General features: G+C 35.8%; 1 protein-coding gene across 1 annotated transcript in view; it reads left to right on the plus strand.

Moving 5' to 3' along the window:
- NUP205 (nucleoporin 205kDa) overlaps nt 1–21,286 on the plus strand; it is a 53,606-nt gene that overhangs the window by 17,809 nt on the left and 14,511 nt on the right. Inside the window, exons 11-28 of the mRNA XM_009894412.1 lie at nt 985–1,135; nt 1,941–2,146; nt 3,538–3,720; nt 4,898–4,948; nt 5,508–5,717; nt 6,519–6,618; nt 8,210–8,347; nt 8,593–8,782; nt 9,872–9,992; nt 10,497–10,578; nt 11,003–11,167; nt 13,510–13,634; nt 14,604–14,718; nt 15,750–15,899; nt 16,981–17,055; nt 17,789–17,946; nt 18,903–18,983; nt 19,800–19,991. Of these exons, the coding sequence (XP_009892714.1) occupies nt 985–1,135; nt 1,941–2,146; nt 3,538–3,720; nt 4,898–4,948; nt 5,508–5,717; nt 6,519–6,618; nt 8,210–8,347; nt 8,593–8,782; nt 9,872–9,992; nt 10,497–10,578; nt 11,003–11,167; nt 13,510–13,634; nt 14,604–14,718; nt 15,750–15,899; nt 16,981–17,055; nt 17,789–17,946; nt 18,903–18,983; nt 19,800–19,991 (2,493 nt within the window). The remainder of the gene's footprint in view (nt 1–984; nt 1,136–1,940; nt 2,147–3,537; nt 3,721–4,897; nt 4,949–5,507; nt 5,718–6,518; nt 6,619–8,209; nt 8,348–8,592; nt 8,783–9,871; nt 9,993–10,496; nt 10,579–11,002; nt 11,168–13,509; nt 13,635–14,603; nt 14,719–15,749; nt 15,900–16,980; nt 17,056–17,788; nt 17,947–18,902; nt 18,984–19,799; nt 19,992–21,286) is intronic.

Genomic DNA, 21,286 nt, shown 5'->3' on the forward strand with positions numbered 1-21,286 from the left:
CTTTTATCAGCGGCTTATTTGTATGTGCCCTGCTCTGCATGACATGGTTAATTATTGGTTGCTCTAAAATGCGCTACTGCCATTCATTCATGGTTGTCAATAAATTTAGTAAGAAAGAGTCCTAACAAACCTTTTTGAAAATTTTGTTTAGGTTTGATTTTGTTGCAGTTACTAAATGAATTCTGATAACGGTGCTCTTGTGTTTTCTGCCTGATGACATCTACGTACCTTTTTGGTGTAACTGGGAAGTTAAGTTCCTTAACTAACCCTATTAACTGTAGTGGATAGTATTTTTTGGGGGTAAAAATCCGTAAGAATATTGTAATTATTTACAGACCATGAGGGACAGAACTTAAAATTAGAATGAAGAAGCAATGTCAACAGATGAAGCAGATGTTCCAAAACTCTGTGGATACTTTGGATGCTGTTAGCCTTTAATGCTTCTTGAAGGACTGTGCAGTGTTAGGCAAAACCTAGTACAAGACATACTGGACACATCCTGGAATACAGGCGACATAAGTTAGGGCCTGGTGCAATCTGCAGACACGCTAATAGGACCCTGGGAGGAACCACTGTGTGTGTGAGTTACTGTGCACGGGTATGACAAGCATAGTGAATTCTTTCCCAATATCACTTGCACCGTGAGATGTGTTAATAATACTGTTGTGTAGCATTTGTGAGCTGAAGTAAATTTTATCACTAGAAATACAGAACTGCAGAGTTAGTATACATTTCAATAGCATGAATTATTTTGTTTATTTCCTCTTTTTGAAACATGATTTTCACCTTCAGGGAAACTGAATAGACCAGTCTACAAAGAAATTTTGGTTTTATTTTTTTTTTTTAAGTTGTGATTCCACATCCCTATCCCCTCACCCCGATTACATTAGAATCTGTTTTCTGACTTTGGCTGCCTATTGTTTTCCTAAAATACTCAGATTTATTTTATTTTTTTTTTTTAAACACTGATCTTTATTTTTCTAGGTTGTCTTGTCAAAGTTTGTTAGGCAAATGGGAGATCTACTTCCTTCCACAATTTACATCCCATACTTGAAAATGCTGCGGGGACTGGCTAGTGGGCCTCAGTGCGCTCATTACTGCTTTAGTTTGCTAAAACTCAATGGCAGTAGTCATGGTAAGAAAAGTGACACTTCAGCTCTTTCTCAGCTCTTTCCTTTGAAAAGTACAAAGACTCGTTCGAGATGAATTGTGGCTTCATAATTTTAACATTTTGTTATTAATACAAAGATTAAAATGGAAGGCTTCACTTGAAAGTGTAATCTGGAAAAAAAAAAACCTGATTAGGTTATTAAATGTCTGAGCACCTTAGCAAGTGATTTACATAATGAAATAATACTTTTTTTAAAAAAAAAGCTGTGTCTTAACACCATAAGAGATACAGAATATCAATATTGCTTATTGTAAAATATAAAATGAATAATGTCTTAATTTTAAGTTGTATATTTTGTAAATACAGTTACCTTTCCTGAGCTGACTTTTTTCAGAAGCACTTTGTTTTATTGGAATTTTTTGATATATAATAGCACTTTCTCAAGTAATGATAGCACTTTCTGAAAGTAAGAGATGCTGGTCAGTCCTGTGTTTTGCATTAATTTTGCATTGATCAAATTGGAAAAAAACCCTCTACTTTTAAGATATAAATAATGCTGCAAACATTCTGATTCATAAAAGGGAAAACTTATTTGTACAAACTTTTCATATTAGCACCTTTTTGTTTCTATTAAAAAAGAAAAACAAACAAAAAACCTCAACAAAAAAACCCACAAACCAGAACCACTAATTTCAGAAACAATAGCTTTACTTTGAACTTTATTTTTTCCTCTAGATAAGAAAGTTTTCCTTTTAAATTTAACTACCCTGCTTGTCACCCTGTGAAAGAATAGAAAGAAAATCTTGTCACCTGTTTGTCATTTTTCTAGCGGAAAACATCCAAGGAGCAGGTGGCAGCCCTGTCTCCTGGGAGCACTTCTTCCACTCTTTGATGCTTTATCATGAGCACTTAAGGAAAGACTTGCCAAGTGCAGACAGTGTCCAGTATCGTCACTTGCCTCTCCGAGGAATCACACAGAAAGAGCAGGATGGGTTAATTGCCTTTTTACAGCTGACCACTGTTATAGTAAATTGGGTAAGTAACCTTTTATTTGGTTTTCTTTGTTGATACCCTTTTTTTTTTTTTGTTTTGTTTTGCAAAACATCATTATTCAGCTGTGAAATTCACTTGACCAAAAAGGTACACAGGGCAAATTTACCTAGCAGTTGTTGTCGTTTGATTAGTGAACTTCAAAAGTATGGAAGCATCAGGAATAACTGTTGTGACCAGGCAGGCAGCCTGGGTGAAGCAGGAAGAGATTACACCTTTTCCTGTGTTGCTGGTGTTACTGATTTTCTTGCTTTCCTCACACTTTGGTGTCATGGAGATGTCTTTCAGAAGTGAGATGTCTTCAGAAGAAATGACTATGGAATAGGAAAGTTCTTTGGAAAACTCTTTGCATTTAATTACGTGTTTGAAAAGGCCAAAATAATAGATGAATTTAAAAGGAATCAGTCAAAATTTGGCAAGGAAACTCATCAACTGTGAAACTTGCCTCTAGAGTTAGATTTAAAATGTCCCCAAACCAAGAGTGTAAAATGTACCATGAATTGACTGAAAGAGGATTCCAAGAGAATAAAACTGCAATGCAGATTTTGTATTGTGAATTGTCTGGGTAATTATGGATAGTTTGGAATTCAGATTTTCAGTACCCACCATACTCTGCAGCCAAAAAATTCTGATGTAGTGAGGTACCCTTGGTTTTCGCTCACACAAGCACAAGACAGATCAGTGAAACTAATTAGGCTTTTTAAAAATCATCCTTGGTGGTGATAATGGGGTGTTCCTATGTGAGCTGTCATGTCAGCATTGGATAAGCGTGGGGGAAAAAGGAACTCTTAAAACTAATATTTCCTGGCATCATCAAACCATAACCTGGGAAGAAGTAAATTTGTTCTAAGGCTGCAGGGTGTTATCATTTGACAAGGATAGAGGCTTGTTCCTCTCCAGTGGTTCGTCTGAGAGTCTCAAATGAGCTTACACTGGTGATGACACTGCTCTTAGGAACTTCTGAATTTTTTTAAGTCTAGCAGATGCCCAAATGCAATTTAAGGTCATAATAGAAATACTGATGAAGTTCCTCTACCAGTACTTGAAGAAGCTGTCTAGAGTGTAAGTAGTAGTAAGACTGATTCCGTGAATGTGTCTAGCAAAAAAAAAAAAAAGGGTTGTTGTAAGAAGCTTATATTATGCACATAATTTTTCTATATGGATAGGCACAAATTTAGTACTCATGAGCCATTAAATTGGGCTTTTTGTTTAATTAAAATTTTTTGCTTTGGAATGGTCTGCCATTTTTCTGATGTTTTATGTACCTTCAAGTATGAAGCAGAATCATTGATAATGAACTGTGAGTTAGAGATTGTGAGATGTGAATAATCTTCAAAGTAATAATCTGCAGTTTTGTTTTCTGTTGAACTCTGTAGAGTGAGAATGCTCGCTTGGCTCTTTGTGAGCACCCTCAGTGGACACCAGTAGTAGTCATTCTGGGACTTCTGCAGTGCAGCATTCCTCCTATTTTGAAAGCAGAGCTATTGGAAACCCTTACTGCTTTTGGAAGATCTCCTGAAATAGCTGCTTCGCTCTGGCAATCCCTGGAATATACACAGGTATTTTAGGATTTTCAGCGCTTAGAACTATAGCATCCCCATCTGTTGAAATTGTCAGTGTATTTGAAATAGTGTTGCGTTTCCTCCTAAATTTTCCTGTTGCCATTGTTGAATATGATTTTTTTTCACTTAGATAATGCAGTTCTTTAAAACGATTTTGAAAATGACAGTATGGTTTTATGCCTCAGATCTCATTGGCTGTGCTTTTTTCACATAAACAGAGGTTTCCTAACAGTCAGTCTTGCATCTTCAATATGTTTTTTCCTCAGTGTATGTCATCAGTAATAAATGTTCTGCAGGTTATATGTTATTCTGTTTGGGTTTTTTCTTTTTTTTTGGTGTGTAATATTATTCTAGTGTGAGTGGTGCTCATAGAAAGAAGGTACTGGCTAAAAAGCTCCACTTTCAGGCATTTAATTTTCACATGAAGTTAATTGTAATTTCCAGGATATTGTTGCCAACTTCCACACTTAGATGGCAAAGGTCATATATATATTAAAAGCCCCACCTTTTAAAAAAAGTGTGTTTTTCCCTTCTGTCTTGATTTTGGAGAAAAATTTTAAATATGAATCCTAAAGAAGATGAATATCAAATGAAAATGCTCTTGGTATTTTTAATTCAAAAATCATAATGGAATGAGCTTATTTTATAGTCTGTATTATGGTTCAGACTACTTGCTGTTTTATTTGGAAGAACTTGAGGCATTTGAACTGCAACTGCTAGTTTATTGATAATTACTAATAAAAAGATCCCGACAATAATGACCTCTTATAATAGTAGTATTTTAAATGCTTACCACCTTTGCTTCTAAATTTATGATATTCCTTAAAATATATTGTTGTAAGAGATAAGAAGGGAAATGTCTTTCCCCTAGCCAATGTAAGACAAAAATCATTAATGTGAAAGTGTTTCTACTCTTTGTTTTGTTTAACAATAAACATGATGCAGATCTTTGAGGATGTAAAGCTAGAAGCATACAAGTATAAAACATATATATAATCCAGCCTTTCAGACAGAAAAATCTTAGCTTTTTACATTTTAAGAGGGTTTAGGAAACCTCTTCTTGCAGCTAAAAAGCGATGAGTACCTTTTAGTCCTGATGAAAGTGGTGGAGAGGCACTCTGATTATGTGAAATGTATTGTTTATCTGTTTTTTGTTTTTCTTTCTGTTTTGAAGATATTACAAACTGTGAGAAGTCCAGGCCAGAGACAAGCAATTGGTATTGAGGTAAGGGTTTCTCTGTACCTAGGCATATGCATTTGGGAAGTACTTGCAGAGGCTGCATCTGCTACTGTGTCCTCGGGAAACCCTTGGAATAGGTACTTCTTAATTTACTCTCAGGCCTGCTTGTAATTTCTGGAAACTTTATCCATTTATGAATCTGGTGCAGTTTCTTACTAGTAACAGGGCAGCATCTAAACCCTCAAATTCCTTATGAGCACTTCTTAAGATTTTCCTAAATTGGCCTCACTTTTGTTACATCTTAATACAACTCACTTCACTTCTAATAGAAGTGGTAAATAAAAGCAAAGTATGTAAACGTTCAGGCATATCTTCTAGTAGCTCAGAAACGAATGAAGAGTGTATTGCTGAAATGAAATTACAGTACTGTTGCTTCACTGCTTTTGCTTTGCTTGTGGTGTACCACAGACAAATATGCAGCAAAGTCATTTCACTGTAAAGTAATTCACAAATGATGCCCTTGTATTATTTGTTCTAACATGTTTCTTCCTACCTCAAAATCTCTTGATTTTTCTCCTTCTGTTTTTTCTGTCCTCTTGGCAAGGTTGAATTGAATGAGATTGAGTCGCGATGTGAGGAATATCCTTTAACCCGTGCCTTCTGTCGACTCATCAGCACGTTAGTGGAAAGTTCGTTCCCCTCTAACTTGGGAGCAGGTCTCCGCCCACCAGGCTTTGATCCCTATCTCCAGTTCCTTAGGGATTCTGTGTTTCTCCGCTTCCGCACCAGAGCTTACCGGAGAGCTGCTGAAAAAGTAATTCTTGTTTGAAAAACTTTTCTTTTCAGGATTTAGTTAAAGTGATTTGGCACTGCTGATACGGCTTAGGTCTGTTTGAGCAGCTGTGCAGGTTTGATGCAGCAGAGGTTACCTGGAGCAGTTCATAGTGTTTTAATTCTGTAAACAGGTGATTTTTTCAACTCATGGGTCATCAGGATCCATGAACCACTTCTAAGAAGCCTGTATAAAGTATCCTTTAAAAAAAAAAAAAAGTAATTTATATTATTGCTAAATTTCAATTTGCTATACATGATTCTGCAACTCTACTACGTGGCTAATGACTTCTGAACATCACATACCCAAATCTACAAGTCAGATTTGTCCTTTCCTCACTGTTAATTCAGAGAATATTTCTGACTTGCTGAACCAAGGAATTTGAGTTTCCTTTATGATACTTATGGATGAAAGTGCATGCTAAACTGTATCCTGGAAGCTATTAGCGATCTGTTATTAGCTGTATACCTAATAAAGACTCTTTATTGCTTGTAGTTTCAATGTACTAATATGTATATTGTATAATAGAGCCTAAAATAGGCAATAAATCTGTTTTAGTATTCCATTTTACTTCAGAAAAAAAGCTTGGCCTGTCAAATTATTTGACATGATGAATTGTAAGTGTTGTAGTGATAGTATTTCAGAATTAGATAGTCATGCCATACTTCTGATCCAGTACATCACTGCACTGCTTGTTGTATTCTTTGTCATCCTGGTCTTGTTGCTGCAGTGTCAGTCTTATTCTGTGTATGACTTATTTCTCTGTTTTCTGATTATCTACAGTGGGAAGTAGCTGAGGTAGTTCTGGAAGTGTTTTACAAATTGCTGCGGGACTATGAACCTCAACTTGAAGATTTTGTGGACCAATATGTGGAGTTACAAGGTTAACTTGTTCATTTGTTCACTGACAAGCAGTATTGTTACTTGCTTTGCTTTCTTGCCTCTGTCCTGTGATCTTGTTTAATATTGCAAGTAAGCTGATGGAAAGCTAGAGAGCTTTAAGATAGGAAGATGTTAAAAAAATGTCCACATGCTATTGAGAGCTATGTTGCTGATTCAGTAGGGGTTCATGTACGCTGTTTCCCACTTCCCTAGCTCTGCTAGGAGGATGACTTCTGTCTCTCTTGCATTGATGATTTGATTAAGGAGCAGCATTTGGCACTTAAAAAACACCTTGGTTTTGGGCTTGAGCTTCTTTGGTCTATATCTAAATTACCGCTGTTCATACAGATAATTTAAAAGTGTCAGTGTATTTGAAATATCCTCTAATATTAATATTATTGATATATTAATTATTCAGAGCAGACAGCAGCAGTAGAATTATGATATGAAGTAATTCAGTTTTGGACAACTGTTCTTTAAAAGGCCAAAATAGTTGGCAGTTGCCTTGTTATGGGAAATTTAAGGCTTATTTGGGCTTCAGATTTTTTTTTTTTTTTTCATACAAACTTTCTTCTTAATATTCAATGCCAGATTGATGCCCGTGGATTTGCTTGTAGCAGTAGAGAGCTGTAAGAACCACTTTTTAAATGAACGACAACTTGCAGACATACCTCCCCAGTGAGCTTGCCTCAGTCTGGGAGGCCTCTGTGCCCTGTACTTAGACAAACCATTCTTGGCAGCTGAACTGGCCTGGGCAATTTCTGTTTGCTCATTCCTGTCCTCAGCTAGTCCTTCAGCTTGAACAATTATTTGTGGGTTACATGATACATTGGAGAAATGGGTTAAAACTGGTCTTGTTTGACTAGATCCATTTCTTGAACTGATTCGGTGTCTGTTGGCGTGTTAGAGGGCAGCACAGACACGGAAGGAATATGCCAAAAAGAAAACTCTCTTTCTCGCATAGTAAAAAAAATTCTTCCTGCTCTTCTGCTTTTTCCACCATAGTTTACTAGGAGAGTAGATAAAACAGAAACATTAGTCTTCACTTTTCCTTTTATTTTGTTTTATGAGGGTCTTTGAGTTTTAGGCTAGTAGTTTCATTTTTGCATACATTGTTGCAATGGACAGGCAAGTATCTGTACACTGGGAGCATCAGCGGGTCAGTGGACCTTCTCAGCTTTGATTTCTGGAAATGCCTTTTCGCTCATCCAAGTTTGGGGGGATGTAAGCTTTTTCCAGTTACTTTTTGTTATTGTAAAACCATTTAATGTAGCTCCAATGTAGTTTAACGTCCTAGCATTGATTTGAATCCAAGGTCAGATCTACTTAGGGCAAGTCTAACTGGTTAAAGTTGAAATTGGGCTATTAGATATTGAAAAGTAATGGTAATTGCTATTACTACTCTTCCCAAACTTACCTAAATGGCTTATGTGTAAATAAAACCTCTGAAGACTTTGTATGTGGTCTGTTTCATCTATTTAAATGATGCTTACAGCAACAGAGACTGTTATGTTCTGTAGCTCAGGCTAGCTTGAGTAATGGAAGTCTTCTGTTAGATATTAATTATTTTTTTTCCCCTCTTCTCTTTTTAGGAGAAGAAATAATAGCATATAAACCACCAGGATTCAATTTGATGTATCATCTATTGAATGAGTCCCCAATGCTGGAACTGTCCCTTAGCTTGCTAGAAGAAGGGGTTAAGCAGCTTGACACTTACGCTCCGTTTCCTGGTATGTGCCTTGAATTTATTTTTCCCATGAAGCTAAAATGCATACTAAGTAGGATTTAAAGTCAACATTGCATGTCTTCAACTTGTTGTTTCTCTTGCATATAAAAATAGTGGTTTGGGGGGAGTTTTCCTCATAGTGAATAACTGACAAGTTCTTTTCTGGTGCAAGGCTTGATGAATGAGGTTTATGAATGTCGTCTGTTTAACTGCTCCTTTGTTGTTCTTACGGTTCTTTGTGTACTGCAGGAAAGAAGCATTTGGAGAAAGCTGTACAGTATTGCCTTGCCCTTCTAAACTTAACCTTACAGAAGGAGAATCTTTTTATGGATCTGTTGCGGGAGAGCCACCTTTCCCTTATTGTCACACCACTGGAGCAGCTGCTTCAAGGAATCAATCCTCGCACTAAAAAGGCAGATCATGTGGTGAATATCGCTAGGTATGTGCAAAGTACTGACAAGGGAGGAGTTTTGGAGGCACAGGAGTGTTTGGATCCTGGTCCATTGATTAGTTATACTAGCTAATGCTTCTCTTCGCACAGGGCATCTCTGAATATTTTTGTGGGGGGAGGTGTCTTCACAGATGGTGTGATCTGTGCAGTGTCTAGTGCAAGTTTGGGATCTGCAGTTACAGTTTTTCTTTCTGATTTTTCTTTTTCCCCTCTCACGATTTCTTCCTGGTTGCCTTACGTGCAGTAATTCCCTCACGTATAATTTTCAGTTTGCCCCAGACTTCGGTTGTCATAGAGTGGGAGAGTAAAACTTCATTTGGTTGCTATTAGCCACTTAAATGTGTTACAGTATTGTCCGTTAGTTACTATATTAAAGCTATCAGGCTAGTAATGTGAAACTCTGTTTCAACTGTGAAACTTCAGGATTTCCACTTCCCACTGACACCTTCTGTTACTGTTTTATCTTATAATAACTTTGCAGACAAACCAACATTGAATAGTAGAATTGAGTGCATAAAAAAGCAGTGATATTCTGACATGGAATGTACCAAAAAATCGAAGTCTTTCTATACATGTGGTTTTGTCTTTCATTTCTATTACTTTTTTCACATAACAATAGTCTACAAATAGTTTAAAAATATTTAAAAGCATATTGAAAGGCATGCTTTTATCTTGCCTATTTTGGATATGTGCATTAGTTGTTTTTAGCTAGTTCTGGTCTTCAGCAATGCTTATTTCTGCATGATCTTGAAGGTATTTTCGCCATGTTTCTTGTATGAGCCTGTGACCAGTTGATTTAACTTATCCTGCAGTGTTTGAGGTAGATTTTGGATAAAAGGAAGGGTAAAAATCCAGGAGAGATTATTTTTCCTACTCAGCCTACTACCTTCCTTTTGATGGAGGAGTGTTAAGTGCTTTATGTGGAGTTAAATTTTGTTTGTAGCTTTAACATTTTCTCATGTAGTTTGATTTCTAAATGTTTTAGTTCAGTGTTGTTTCATTTCTCATCTGTGCATTACTATCTTGAAATAGGAAAATTCTCAATGATTTCATTACAATAATTTTGTATTTTTGAAGGTACCTTTATCATGGGAATGGCAATCCTGAACTGGCTTTTGAAAGTGCCAAGATTTTGTGCTGTATTTCTTGTAATTCCAACATCCAGACAAAGCTAGTTGGTGATTTCACACATGATCAGGTAAGTGCCAGTTTCTTTGGATCTGGAAAGAGAAACTTGTGGAGAAATACTGGTGCTCCATAATGTTACTTTAAAGGATGGGTTTCTAGATCAAGTGCATTAAAACTGTATGTTGTCTTATATCTACCTACTTCTGAAAAGTCTTTTACTGTGGCATTGTGAAAAGCAACTACTTCATTAATTGAAAAAAAGAAAATCATGAATGTTTGCAAGATGGAAGGGGACAATACTTCTGTCTTTCATTATACTGAGACTTTTTCTTGACTTTATAGTCTTCAACCTGTGGGGATGCTTTAGCATATGTAACAACAGTAAATTTTTCTTTTTTTTCTGTTCAGTGCCTAATTGCAAAATAGCTACAACTCTTAATTCCTGCTTATTAACTAGGTTATATAATTTTTGTCTGGAACTTCTGTCAACTTATATGGAGGGAATTATGACAAATAATTGTTTTCAATAATCTTAAAATCCTCTTCATTTCCATCCTTTTATTGTTGAATACAGAGTATTAGCCAGAAGCTGATGGCTGGGTTTGTGGAATGTTTGGACAATGAAGATGCAGAAGAATTAATTAATCCAGATGAAGGTATATAAAAAGCTTCTTAAAAATGGCTTACACTGTTGTCTTTTGCATAGAATGAAAATAACAATAGAGGTGAAAAAAGTGCTTATAAGTCAGAAAATCCTTTTCTTGTGTTCGTTTTCTGTAGAATTGGACCTTTAAGAGAATGAAAAGCACCAATGTCTTTAAGATATGTCCATAGTATGATGAGCCAACTACAAACTGAGTCTGTTTTCAGAAGACAAGTATTTAACATTGCTCTGGATGTATTATTTGGAGCTGTATTAATAGCAATTTGAAATTTTGGTCTTGTATCCCTCTGTACTAATGTAAATTGGTGCCTTAACTTTCTTGTATTTAACTTGAAGGCTCCAAGGATTATTGCATTAAACGGATTTCTTCACTTCATTATTCACCTCATCTCTTTTTTTTTTCTTTTTTAATCAAGAGCTGGAGCCTGAAAAGAAGCGGGCACGGATCCATCATGAAACAAGGATCCATATTTTGAATCTCCTTATCAGTTCTCTGGAGTGTAGTCCTCCCAGCCTTGCTCTGTATCTCTTAGGATATGAACTAAAGAAACCTGTCAGCACCACAAATCTGCAAGATCCAGGTATGAAGAGAAATAGTTGATCTGGCATTTAATCAGTCCTGTTACCAACACTGAGAATATTTATTGAAAAATTATGGGAAGAAGCAGTTCCTCTTAACATTAGGAGTAAGGCAACGGGCCTTATTCTAATCCTCAAAAGTGAAATTAAAAGATGTGTTGATACCCAAATGCAGCATTTAAATGGCTACAGGATTTGATCCTTTGTTTAAGCTGGATTTTGGAACAGACTTGGAATTAGAATTGTGGGCAAAAATGATAATTTAGAAGTTAAACATTAATGTTTTTACTATTTTATGCAGTGTGGTTGTGTCCACAGTACAAAGAAATGTGATGATCCAAGAAGTACCTACATATGACAACATGGGAATCTGCAGAGCAGATTGTCACTTTGAACTAATTATACTACTTGACTACTATCCTGTCCCTCTTCAAACTCTTTGTTTAATTATAGGGAAGAAAAACAGTTTTGCTGTTTAACGTTGTAGAAGAATACCTATTAGAGTATGTGGGGTTTCATTCTACTGCTAGGTATATTAATAATTTATATATTAATAATATATACATTTATATATTCATACGCATGACTCTGTATATGAGAATATGAACCTTAAAGTAACAGGAGTGACATTTCTAATGTTTCTTGAATTGGTGAGAAGAATAGCCTGCTAGTATGTGTCTTGTTTGCCTCCTCAGCTTCTAGCTTGTATTCAGTACAAGACAGACACTGATAAACTTGAGCAAGTTCAGCAGAGATGATCAGGGGGCTGAAGCACTCAGCCTATGAGGAGAAGCTGAGGGAATGGGACTTCTTCAGCCTGGAGAAGAGAAGGCTTTGGGGGGACCTAATAGCAGTCTTCAAATACCGACAAAGAGGTTAATGAGAGGATAAAGCCTGCCTCTTCAGAGGTGTGTGGCGGGAAGATGAGAGACAGTGGGTATAAACTGAAACAAGAGAGGCTCCAACAGGATATAGAAGAAACTTTTTTCACTATGAAGACAGTGAAGCAGTGGAGTGGGTTGGCCAGAGAGGTCATGCAGTCTTCATACTTGGAAGTTTTCAAGACCCAACTGTATAAAGCCATGAACAATCTGGTCTCTTACCATAACTGAGCAGTAGTTTGGAGTTGAGACGTCCTAGAGTCCCTTCCAATCTGAAGTATGAGATTCTTTCTCAGCTGTTTTAAAGGATGTTTTATATGAACATGTTTGAAAAAACATTTGATTTTAGTTATTTAGAGAAGAATGTTTCTCGTTATCTTTAGATATGTATTGGATGCTGTGGCCCAGCATTTTTCAGTCCTTCATAGTTCTAAATGAAGGGTAGGTAGGACCTGAATTTTATTGGGGGGGCGGGGGGGGTGGAAGTCTTAAAGTTATTTGATATATCAGAAAGATTAAAAAAAAAAAGCCAACCTATTTTTTTTCATCTGCAATTTTACAATTGCAAACCGTGTTTTGGATACTTTGAAATTCCATAGTTACACAGTACAGGTAACTGATCTACACCCACACAATTTTACAGGGTATCATACATTAGGTCAGTCATACAGTCTTTGTCTCAAAGCTATGAGAGCGCCTTGCACACTCTTTGAATTGTCCCATTAATAATGTGAAGAAATAATGACCAGAAGCCATTTGCTTCGAGATAATAATTTCCTACTAAAGCATAAATTATACATGTCTAAAAAGACAAGATGATTTCCCCTGTAAGAACTACGGTTACTGATGCCTTTACTGATTCAGGTCATCTTCCTGGCTTGATTAAAGAATTAATTGGTTAAAGGAAGAATGCAAAAACCTAGGATTTTGACTTCAGTATTAAAATCTCCTCCCTGTTCCCCTTGGTTGCAGTGTCAGGTGCCTTTAGGAACATTAATCATAAAATGTGTGATTGTAAACTCGACAGGAATTTAAAGCTCCTTTTGAAACTGGCAAATGAGTACTTGGTTAAAGTTTAAGAGCCAGAATTCAAATTTTCATTTGGTTCATGCAGAATATTAAAGAATCAATTTAATCTCTTTTTTCTTTTTATTTTGTAGAACTGAAGAGAAAGTTCTTAAATACGTTCTTAAATAATTTATCCTCTTTTACCAGCATCTCAAAAATGTACAGGCTAACTATAAGTGTTCTCGTTAGACTTTTTCTGAAACAGAATTCCTTCTTTTATTTTAATGAACAGAGAAAAAACTTTGCCAGATATTTTTGCTGCAGCTCTGTGGAGCAGTGTAGTGCAGCCCAGGATATCTGAACAATTTAGTTTCCGTAATTGTGTGTACTAACCTATATTTGCTATGGAGGCAAGTAAGATCAAGAATGTTAAGAAATTATTTTTGTATTTTAAGGTGTCTTGGGTTGCCCACGGACTTGCCTTCATGCGATTTTGAACATATTGGAGAAGGGTACCGAAACAAGGAATGGGCCTACAGCAGTTCAGGAATCTCCTCATCTTGCAGAACTCTGTTACCAGGTATTCAGCATATTTTCTGTTGGCATATACTGAAAGTAAGCTCTAAATAAAATTAGCCACTTCTTGGTTGGTGAACACAGATGGCTGATCATTCTGATAACAGTTTCATTTTTAAAATGCATCTGTCAGGTTTTTATATACATTGAACTCTTTCTATTCTACCTCTTTCTGTGTGAAAAAGCATTATCTTGTAGCAACACAGAAAATCAAGAATCTGCACTCATGTCAGAACTCAGAGTTAGGATATACTTGTAAAACTGATGTTCTAAATATTTCTGTTCTAAATATTTCTTTGAATCTGTTGTGACCATTTACCTATATATATATATATTTAATTTTGGAACTGCAGTTTGCCAGCAAGTAAGATACTAAATAATCCCAAATAAACCAATAAATTTCTCTTCTTTATTCTGTGGTAGTGACAGAACGTACGTATGTCTGAGGGGTTGAGATGGGGAAGACAACTGAATTAGACATATGTGCAAGGTAGCTGATGTTTGGCCTTGAACCATATAATCATATGGTTACACACCTGTATCATGTTGAATATATGTGGAATCTAGAAAGGATTTTAAACATTATTACAAGTGAAAGAGACCATGCTATAGAAGGAGTGGGGAAAAATATTACATTTCCTGTGCAGTTGAACTCAGAGACTGAAAAAGACCCATTTTTAAGTGAGCTGAACAGAATGGCTTATATAGTGACATGTTGTGGGCAAATAGCCGTTGGAATTATCCACATGCTGGTAGTACTTTAATGTCATAATTCAACGTTTGTTATAAATAATATGTTAGGCTTTGGAGTAAGTTTATAGAAAACTTACTGTAAATACAGGCAATAATGTTTGAGCAGTAAACCAGTGTTATGCATCTTTTGATTTGGTGGTTGTCTTGTTTTTAAAATAAATTCCATAAATGGATATCTACTTTTTTGTTTGGTGTTTTTTTTTTTTTTTTTAATTATCAGGTGATCTATCAGTTATGTGCATGCTCTGACACATCAGGTCCAACTATGAGATATCTGAGGACCAGTCAGGATTTCTTATTCACTCAGCTGCAGTATTTGCCGTTTTCTGTCAGAGGTAATTTTTATGCTAAGACAAGATTGTGCATGCTTAAAATTCAGTGCATATTTAGACTCCCTAGGAATCGTTGAAAAAACATAGGTAGCATTAATAAACTGAATTAATTACTGCCTCTGCTAACCTTCTAATTCTGCAAAGATTGAACTCTGCCCGTTGAGGAAGTTCAGATTATTAGCGCTGAACTTTTACAAAAGAATGTTAGTTTTGGAATGCATCAAGTCTCCAGAAGCAAATCCTAACCTATATTTCAATTATCATTGTAGTTTTGTTAGATTATGCCACAGAAGAAGAATCACATTTTTGAAAAGTAAGAATACTACAAAGAACTGAGGGAATAGAAGGCTGGTGGTTGTAATCGCCTGTATCTTCCCTTCCTTTGAATAAAGAATTTTTATTTGGTGATGGCATTAATTTTTAAGTTAATAGATGTGTCTTTAATGTTTCAAACAAATGTTTCTCAGGTGTCTTAAACTGAATAAATGTACTTAATCACTTTATCAGATGCTTGACCACCAGTCCTTTGTTAAATGATAGTAAACTTAGCATTTGACTACATGTATCCAGCATAGGTAAAGCACTTTAGGTTATTCTTATATAACTTAAGAATCTAAATTAGATGAATAAAGAATATGAGGATTCTGGAGATCCATGTTCAAGCCTTACCAACTTTGATTAAAGTTATAGTTCATTTTGAGTAAATGATTATTTTCACTGAAATTATAACTGACCCTATTTGCTCATGAAGCACTGCATTCTCCACAATGACCGTTAATACAGGTTATATCCAGAGTTTTTGCATATGTGTATGCCCTTAATTGCATGTTTGTGTATGACTTGTTTTCACAATAACCACATGTTCTTTTAACGGCTTTTGTCAGATCTCTCAGTCCTTTTGTCTCATAAACAAAGGGTGAGCAGATAGCTTTCAGACGATGTCATTACTTACTTTCTCAAATGAAAAATGCTTTCTGGGGAGTAAGTAATATTATTTATGTTCAATTTCTAATTGTTTTGTTATCCCCACCCAGAACATGAGATTTCAACACTGAACCAAATGTCTTGGCTGATGAAGACTGCAGCTATAGAAATGCGAGTGACATCGCTGAACCGCCAGCGCTCCCACACACAGAGACTGCTGCATCTGCTGCTTGATGACATGCCTGTGAAACCATACTTGGGTAAGAAGAATTTATTGCGAGGGTAAATAAGCTAGATTAAAGGGAAGTATGAGAGACTTTATTTTAAATCTTTTCTCTATAACTTGTGACAGTTCATTAGTGATATTGGGTCTGGAATTGCCACTGGAGAGATGGGAAGAAAGAGGATGGTGGTTGTAGATTCACAGTGAAAGAAATCGGGGCATCTTTTTGATCATTGCCGCTTTGTCTGCGTTTCATTTTTGAAATGTCTGGGTGTATACGCTGATATAAAAAATAAGCATAGTTTATGGGACAGGAGAGGGAAATAAAAAAAATTAAAATTCTAAAATAATTTATTTTGGGATGCTATCCACAGTTTCTGTATAGAGAATGTGGAGGGTCTTCCTTGGTAAGCAGTTTTAGACAAAGTTTTCTCAGTCTTAACTTTTGTCTGTCTGTCACACATTTCCAACCCTCTCTCACAGAAGATAGTAGCTACAGGTCAGAAGATAGTAGCTACGGGTCAATTTGGGTTTTGACATTATAACATTACTAAAATTGATATTTCATCCCAATGTGATGTAAAATGCAATGTTAAATAAAAAGGCGAGATTTCGGTGCAGAGTAGAAATGAATCAGGAGAAATAGAAACAGGTGTCAAAACTCTTTACATAAAGAAAATAAACAGAATAACTGGAAGATATCATAACAGGCTGCAGCAGTATAGTGTTTTCTGTCACTTTTATTAGGTTTGAACACTGTTTCTTCATCCTCGTGGAGGTCTGAGTACAGGAAACTGTCTCCAGATACCCTACTTGTTTTACAGTGTTCATCCAACTGCATTATTCATACTGGAGGGTGGGGTGTCATTTTAGGCATCTCTAGTACTGTCTAATCTATATTTGATAATTTGCTAGCTTCTGTGAGATAAGTAATGTTTTCATTTTATTAACAGTCCAGGCTGTATTTGTATTGGAAGACTTTCAGTGAAAGGTTTGTCAACATGTACTCTCTCCAGCTTTCTCTTTCAGTATTAATGAAGTAGGTGGTATGTTTCGCTTTGATTTTTTGTTTGTTTGTTTGTTTTTTAAATTTATTTATTATGTTTCATTACCTTCAGCTGATGGTGAAGGAGGGATGGAAGATGAAAGTCGATCAGTCAGTGGGTTTCTCCACTTCGACACTGCTTCCAAAGGTGAGCATTATGGCTGTTGATTATTTCTCAGTAAAGTTTTTCTGATCCTGAATGGGGGGAGAACCGCCTCTAGAAAAGGCACTTTGAAAAAGAAAATAATAGACTTTCTAAACAGCAGCAGTACATGGGATAATTTTATTTAGTGTGGTAAAAAATCTGAATTTTAGAGCCTTGATGTAGATGGTTGGAGCAAGGGGAAAATACTGGACTGGAAAGGAAGTTAGAAGAGTCTGTGTTTAAGTATCTATGGAAGGCCAGAATGGGTGGGTGGTAGTCTATAAATTTACTGCTGACAGTAAAAACAGTGAGACTGTTGCTAAGGCTGAACATATTTGTTATTTTCATGACAAAGAATAAAAAACCTCAGTAAGTAACTTCAGATCCCTTGCAATGTTTTTAAGTCTCAACAAAAGACTGCATGGTTCTCATTGAAAACCAGCCTGCCTGTATTAAGGAGAAAAAATTAGAATCTCTTATTTGTAAATATTGGATTGCATGCATACGCAACAGGAGAACAATACAGTATAACACAAATTAAGTATCTAAGGCTCTAGAAAATTTTTTAAGCCCCTTTATATAGATTGGTAGCACTTTCTGAAGATTTAATGTTTTCTTTGGAAACTTTACACATTAAGATTTGGATTTAAAAAGGTATGTTAGGCTCCTATTGTCAATTTTTTTTGTTTTCCCCTTGATATTTCTGAATACAGTTTGCATTGATTTACATTTCCAGTACGCAGGAAGATCTTAAGTATCCTGGATTCAATTGACTTCAGTCAGGACATTCCAGAGCCTTTACAACTGGATTTTTTTGACCGGGTTCAGATTGAGCAAGTCATTGCTAATTGTGAGCACAAGAATGCACGTGGACAAGTGGTCTGCAATGTCAAGGTGCGCACTGATCTGTGTTCTCAAGTTGCATGTGCTATTTTATATCTTGATGATAATAATCATAATAAAAAAAATCAGTGCATTAATAATACTTTGAAACTTGCTTTAATGTAAAAAGTATAGCTGTTTCAGATATGTGCATAATTTATGCAAACTATTTGGATTAGTTTATTTCTTCTGCATTGCACACATTGTTTTCTTATTTGCAGTAGACAGATGCATTAGTTTAAGACCCTTTCAGGGAATATTTTCTATGTTAATATTTTTCCCATCTTGGAACACCCAAGTGATATTGCAGATAGGATATCTACCTCATGTATTTCACTGGTCTCCGATACGCAACTATGTACTACTATATATGTGTAGACGATTATGTATGCAACATAGTTGTGTACTGCAGTAGTTCTTAGAGGCTTTGGGTAAGATAGTGTCCCATTGTGATGAGTACTTGACCAGCATATGACCAGTCCTGAAAAATTTGTGATCTGAGAGATAGGACAGAGCAGGAGCAGAATGTAACGTAAAAGTGATCCTGATGGCGATAGGAATGCAGCTATTCCATAGTAGGAACCAGCTATTCTGTATTGTAAAATGTATTTTAGACTTGAGAGGAAACAAATCCTTTCTTCTCTGCAAGAGGACTATAGTGGAGGTTGAAGAGGAAAGGGAGTGTGGTGTGTTAGAAGAGCTCATGAAAAGACAGAACAGCTTAGGACCAGAAGGAAATGAATGAGTGCAAAAATAAGTGCTGTGAGCAGGGAGAGAGACTAGACAGCTGAAAGTACTGCAGTTAGAGAATGAAATGTGGGAGAAACCTAAAAAAATGAGTAAAACTTCTTTGAATCTTAGTCCTTCAGTTGCATCTGTGATTACGTAGCTATCTCCTAAATACTTTTAGAAGGAACAAATACATTTCCCTTGTTATTAAAGTTTCTTTTTTAACTTTTTAATTTCAGTACCTTCACAGAGTTCTGGTTGCAGAAGTCAATGCCCTTCAAGGAATGGCAGCAATAGGCCAGAGACCTTTACTTATGGAGGTAAGTATAGAATAAGTAAGATACTGTTTGTTGTTGCTCTTGGTTGATTTCATATACTGTCAAACCATAAGCTTTACTATGAAAGTTTCAGTATTTGAGTTAGTAATTCCCGAAGGAAAAAAAAAAAAGAGAGACAGTAAAATTTGGTGCAATAAACTACTCCTTAATGTACTGTTCTCTAAACAGCAGACCTGGAGTCTGTTTTCTTTTTTCTTAAACTGATAACATTACTGATAATTGCTGCTCCCACTCCACTGTACAGAAAGCAGTACCTAAGCGATGTCAAGTACAGTGTGTAGCAGCCAAGTTCATCTTTCCTTTCTGTCACAGGGGATGACAATTTATTCCTCCTTTCTTCAACACAGATATAGTTTCAGTGAACTTGGAGCTTAATTATTTTCTGAGGTTCATGCCATTTTTTAAATTTAGTTGAAATTGGCTAAATGGATTTGAAAGTTGAAGGACGAAGGAGAAATGACTCAGACAAAAATGGAAAGAAAATGCACAAATAGATTTTTCATAGTTGTTTTGATTGTAAATTATGCATTAGGAAATAATTTCCCTGGTAATTTTTTTATTATTTTTATTACGAGTTTGAGACATTCAGGAAGGAAGGTCTTATGAAAAGTAACTCAGAAATGGATTGGCCTGTCTCATTAAAATGATTAATAGCAGCTTGTTTCTGATAAGCTGAAGACTTTTTTTTTTTCCCCCAAAGAATACTACTAATAGATAAAATTGTCATCTTGAAATCTGTCTTTGCCATTAACTTCCTTTAGGATATTATAACTCAGTTTCTTTGGCATGGGTGTTTAGGAGATCAACACTATCCTGCAGTATGTAGTAGAGCGGAACAAGCTGCTGCAATGCCTTCATGCTAAGAGGCATGCTTTAGAGTCATGGAGACAACTGGTGGAAATTATACTCACTGCCTGCCCCCAGGATCTCATACAGGCTGAGGACAGACAACTGATTATCCGCGATCTATTGCAGGATGTGCATGACAAGGTAATGCTGTACTGGAAATCAACCCTCTCCTTGAACTTTGCTATAGCTTTTTACGTGGAAGAGAAACTACTCTTCAAGTAGCACTCTTGATTGTAATCCAAAAAAATACTGCCTTTAGTATTCTTTTTAGGTTTCTGATTGCTACTATGCTGAAGTTGAATGCACTGTGGACATGGGGGATACTCTGTATTCTTGCATAGCTCCTGTTGAACTATGAACCACGTATTCATGAATTTCAAAGGCATTTCAGTATAATCCAATAGATTCCAGATGGTAGTCTGGAAAGGGTGTGTGAAAAGGAAACAGCCCATTTTGATGAGGAGCATAAAAGAACTCCTGGAAGGGATGAAGGCAAACAGTACTGCAGTTGCTGATTTACTGCATTTAGATGACTCACTGCAAACCCTACTGCTGCTTCTTTTGAAAAATGAAAGAGTTGAATGAAGCTTCGGAGTAGAAAAAGTTAAGATTTTACAATTTGAAGGGCTTTTTTGAGTTTGCTTTGTCGCAACATATGTAAATTCTAGGTGGTTTACTGCTGCATATAGTAGTAATTTTTGAGTCACTAATAGGCAGCTACTACTGACCCAGCCATTCTCAAAGACAAAATTTAATGAAGGATCCTTGCATTGTTTAGGCTGCTGGGGCATCTTTTTTTTTTTTTTTTTTTTTTTTTTTTCTTTATTGTGAGAGTTATGCTGTTTGTAGTTGTCCTGATTAGATGAGTTGTTTTGAGAAATATATGAAAATGTTATATCTTCGTCAAGCAAAGGGTAACCTTTTGGATTTTTGTTGTTATTTTTACCATTATTTTTTCTGTAGGAGCTACCTAAAAACTATAGTTTAGTGGAGTGCTGTTTTTGTTTTTATGTGAACAAAATTAAAAAAATGGGAAACAAGGGAGGCCTTTGCAAGTCGAAGGAATTTCTTTCTTTCCTAAAATCTTTACAGAGCAGAAATTTCAAACTCTAATTTTCTGTAATACTCAATTTTTAGTGATTTTGTTAATTTGAGAAAACAATTACCACTATTTTCTTATGAAAGTAATTGATCTCTTGTATTATACAACTGTATTGCTTAAAAGGAAAGCTCCTTGAGTGTCAGTGAAAAAGATGCCAGATTTACCTTTTAAGTGATAAAGTGAACTAAAATAGTAAATGCTAACTTCTCATTAGTGTTTCTTCACATTGTCTTTAAAGCTCCTGTGATGCTCACTTCTTTGATGCTCACCCCTTTGAGTTTTCTAAATTGTATCTTCACATTTTTAATAAAAATAGTTTTCTTACATAGCCTCA

The sequence above is a fragment of the Charadrius vociferus genome, unplaced genomic scaffold (genome assembly GCF_000708025.1).
Source record: "Charadrius vociferus isolate BGI_N301 unplaced genomic scaffold, ASM70802v2 scaffold871, whole genome shotgun sequence".
Classification (NCBI taxonomy): domain Eukaryota; kingdom Metazoa; phylum Chordata; class Aves; order Charadriiformes; family Charadriidae; genus Charadrius; species Charadrius vociferus.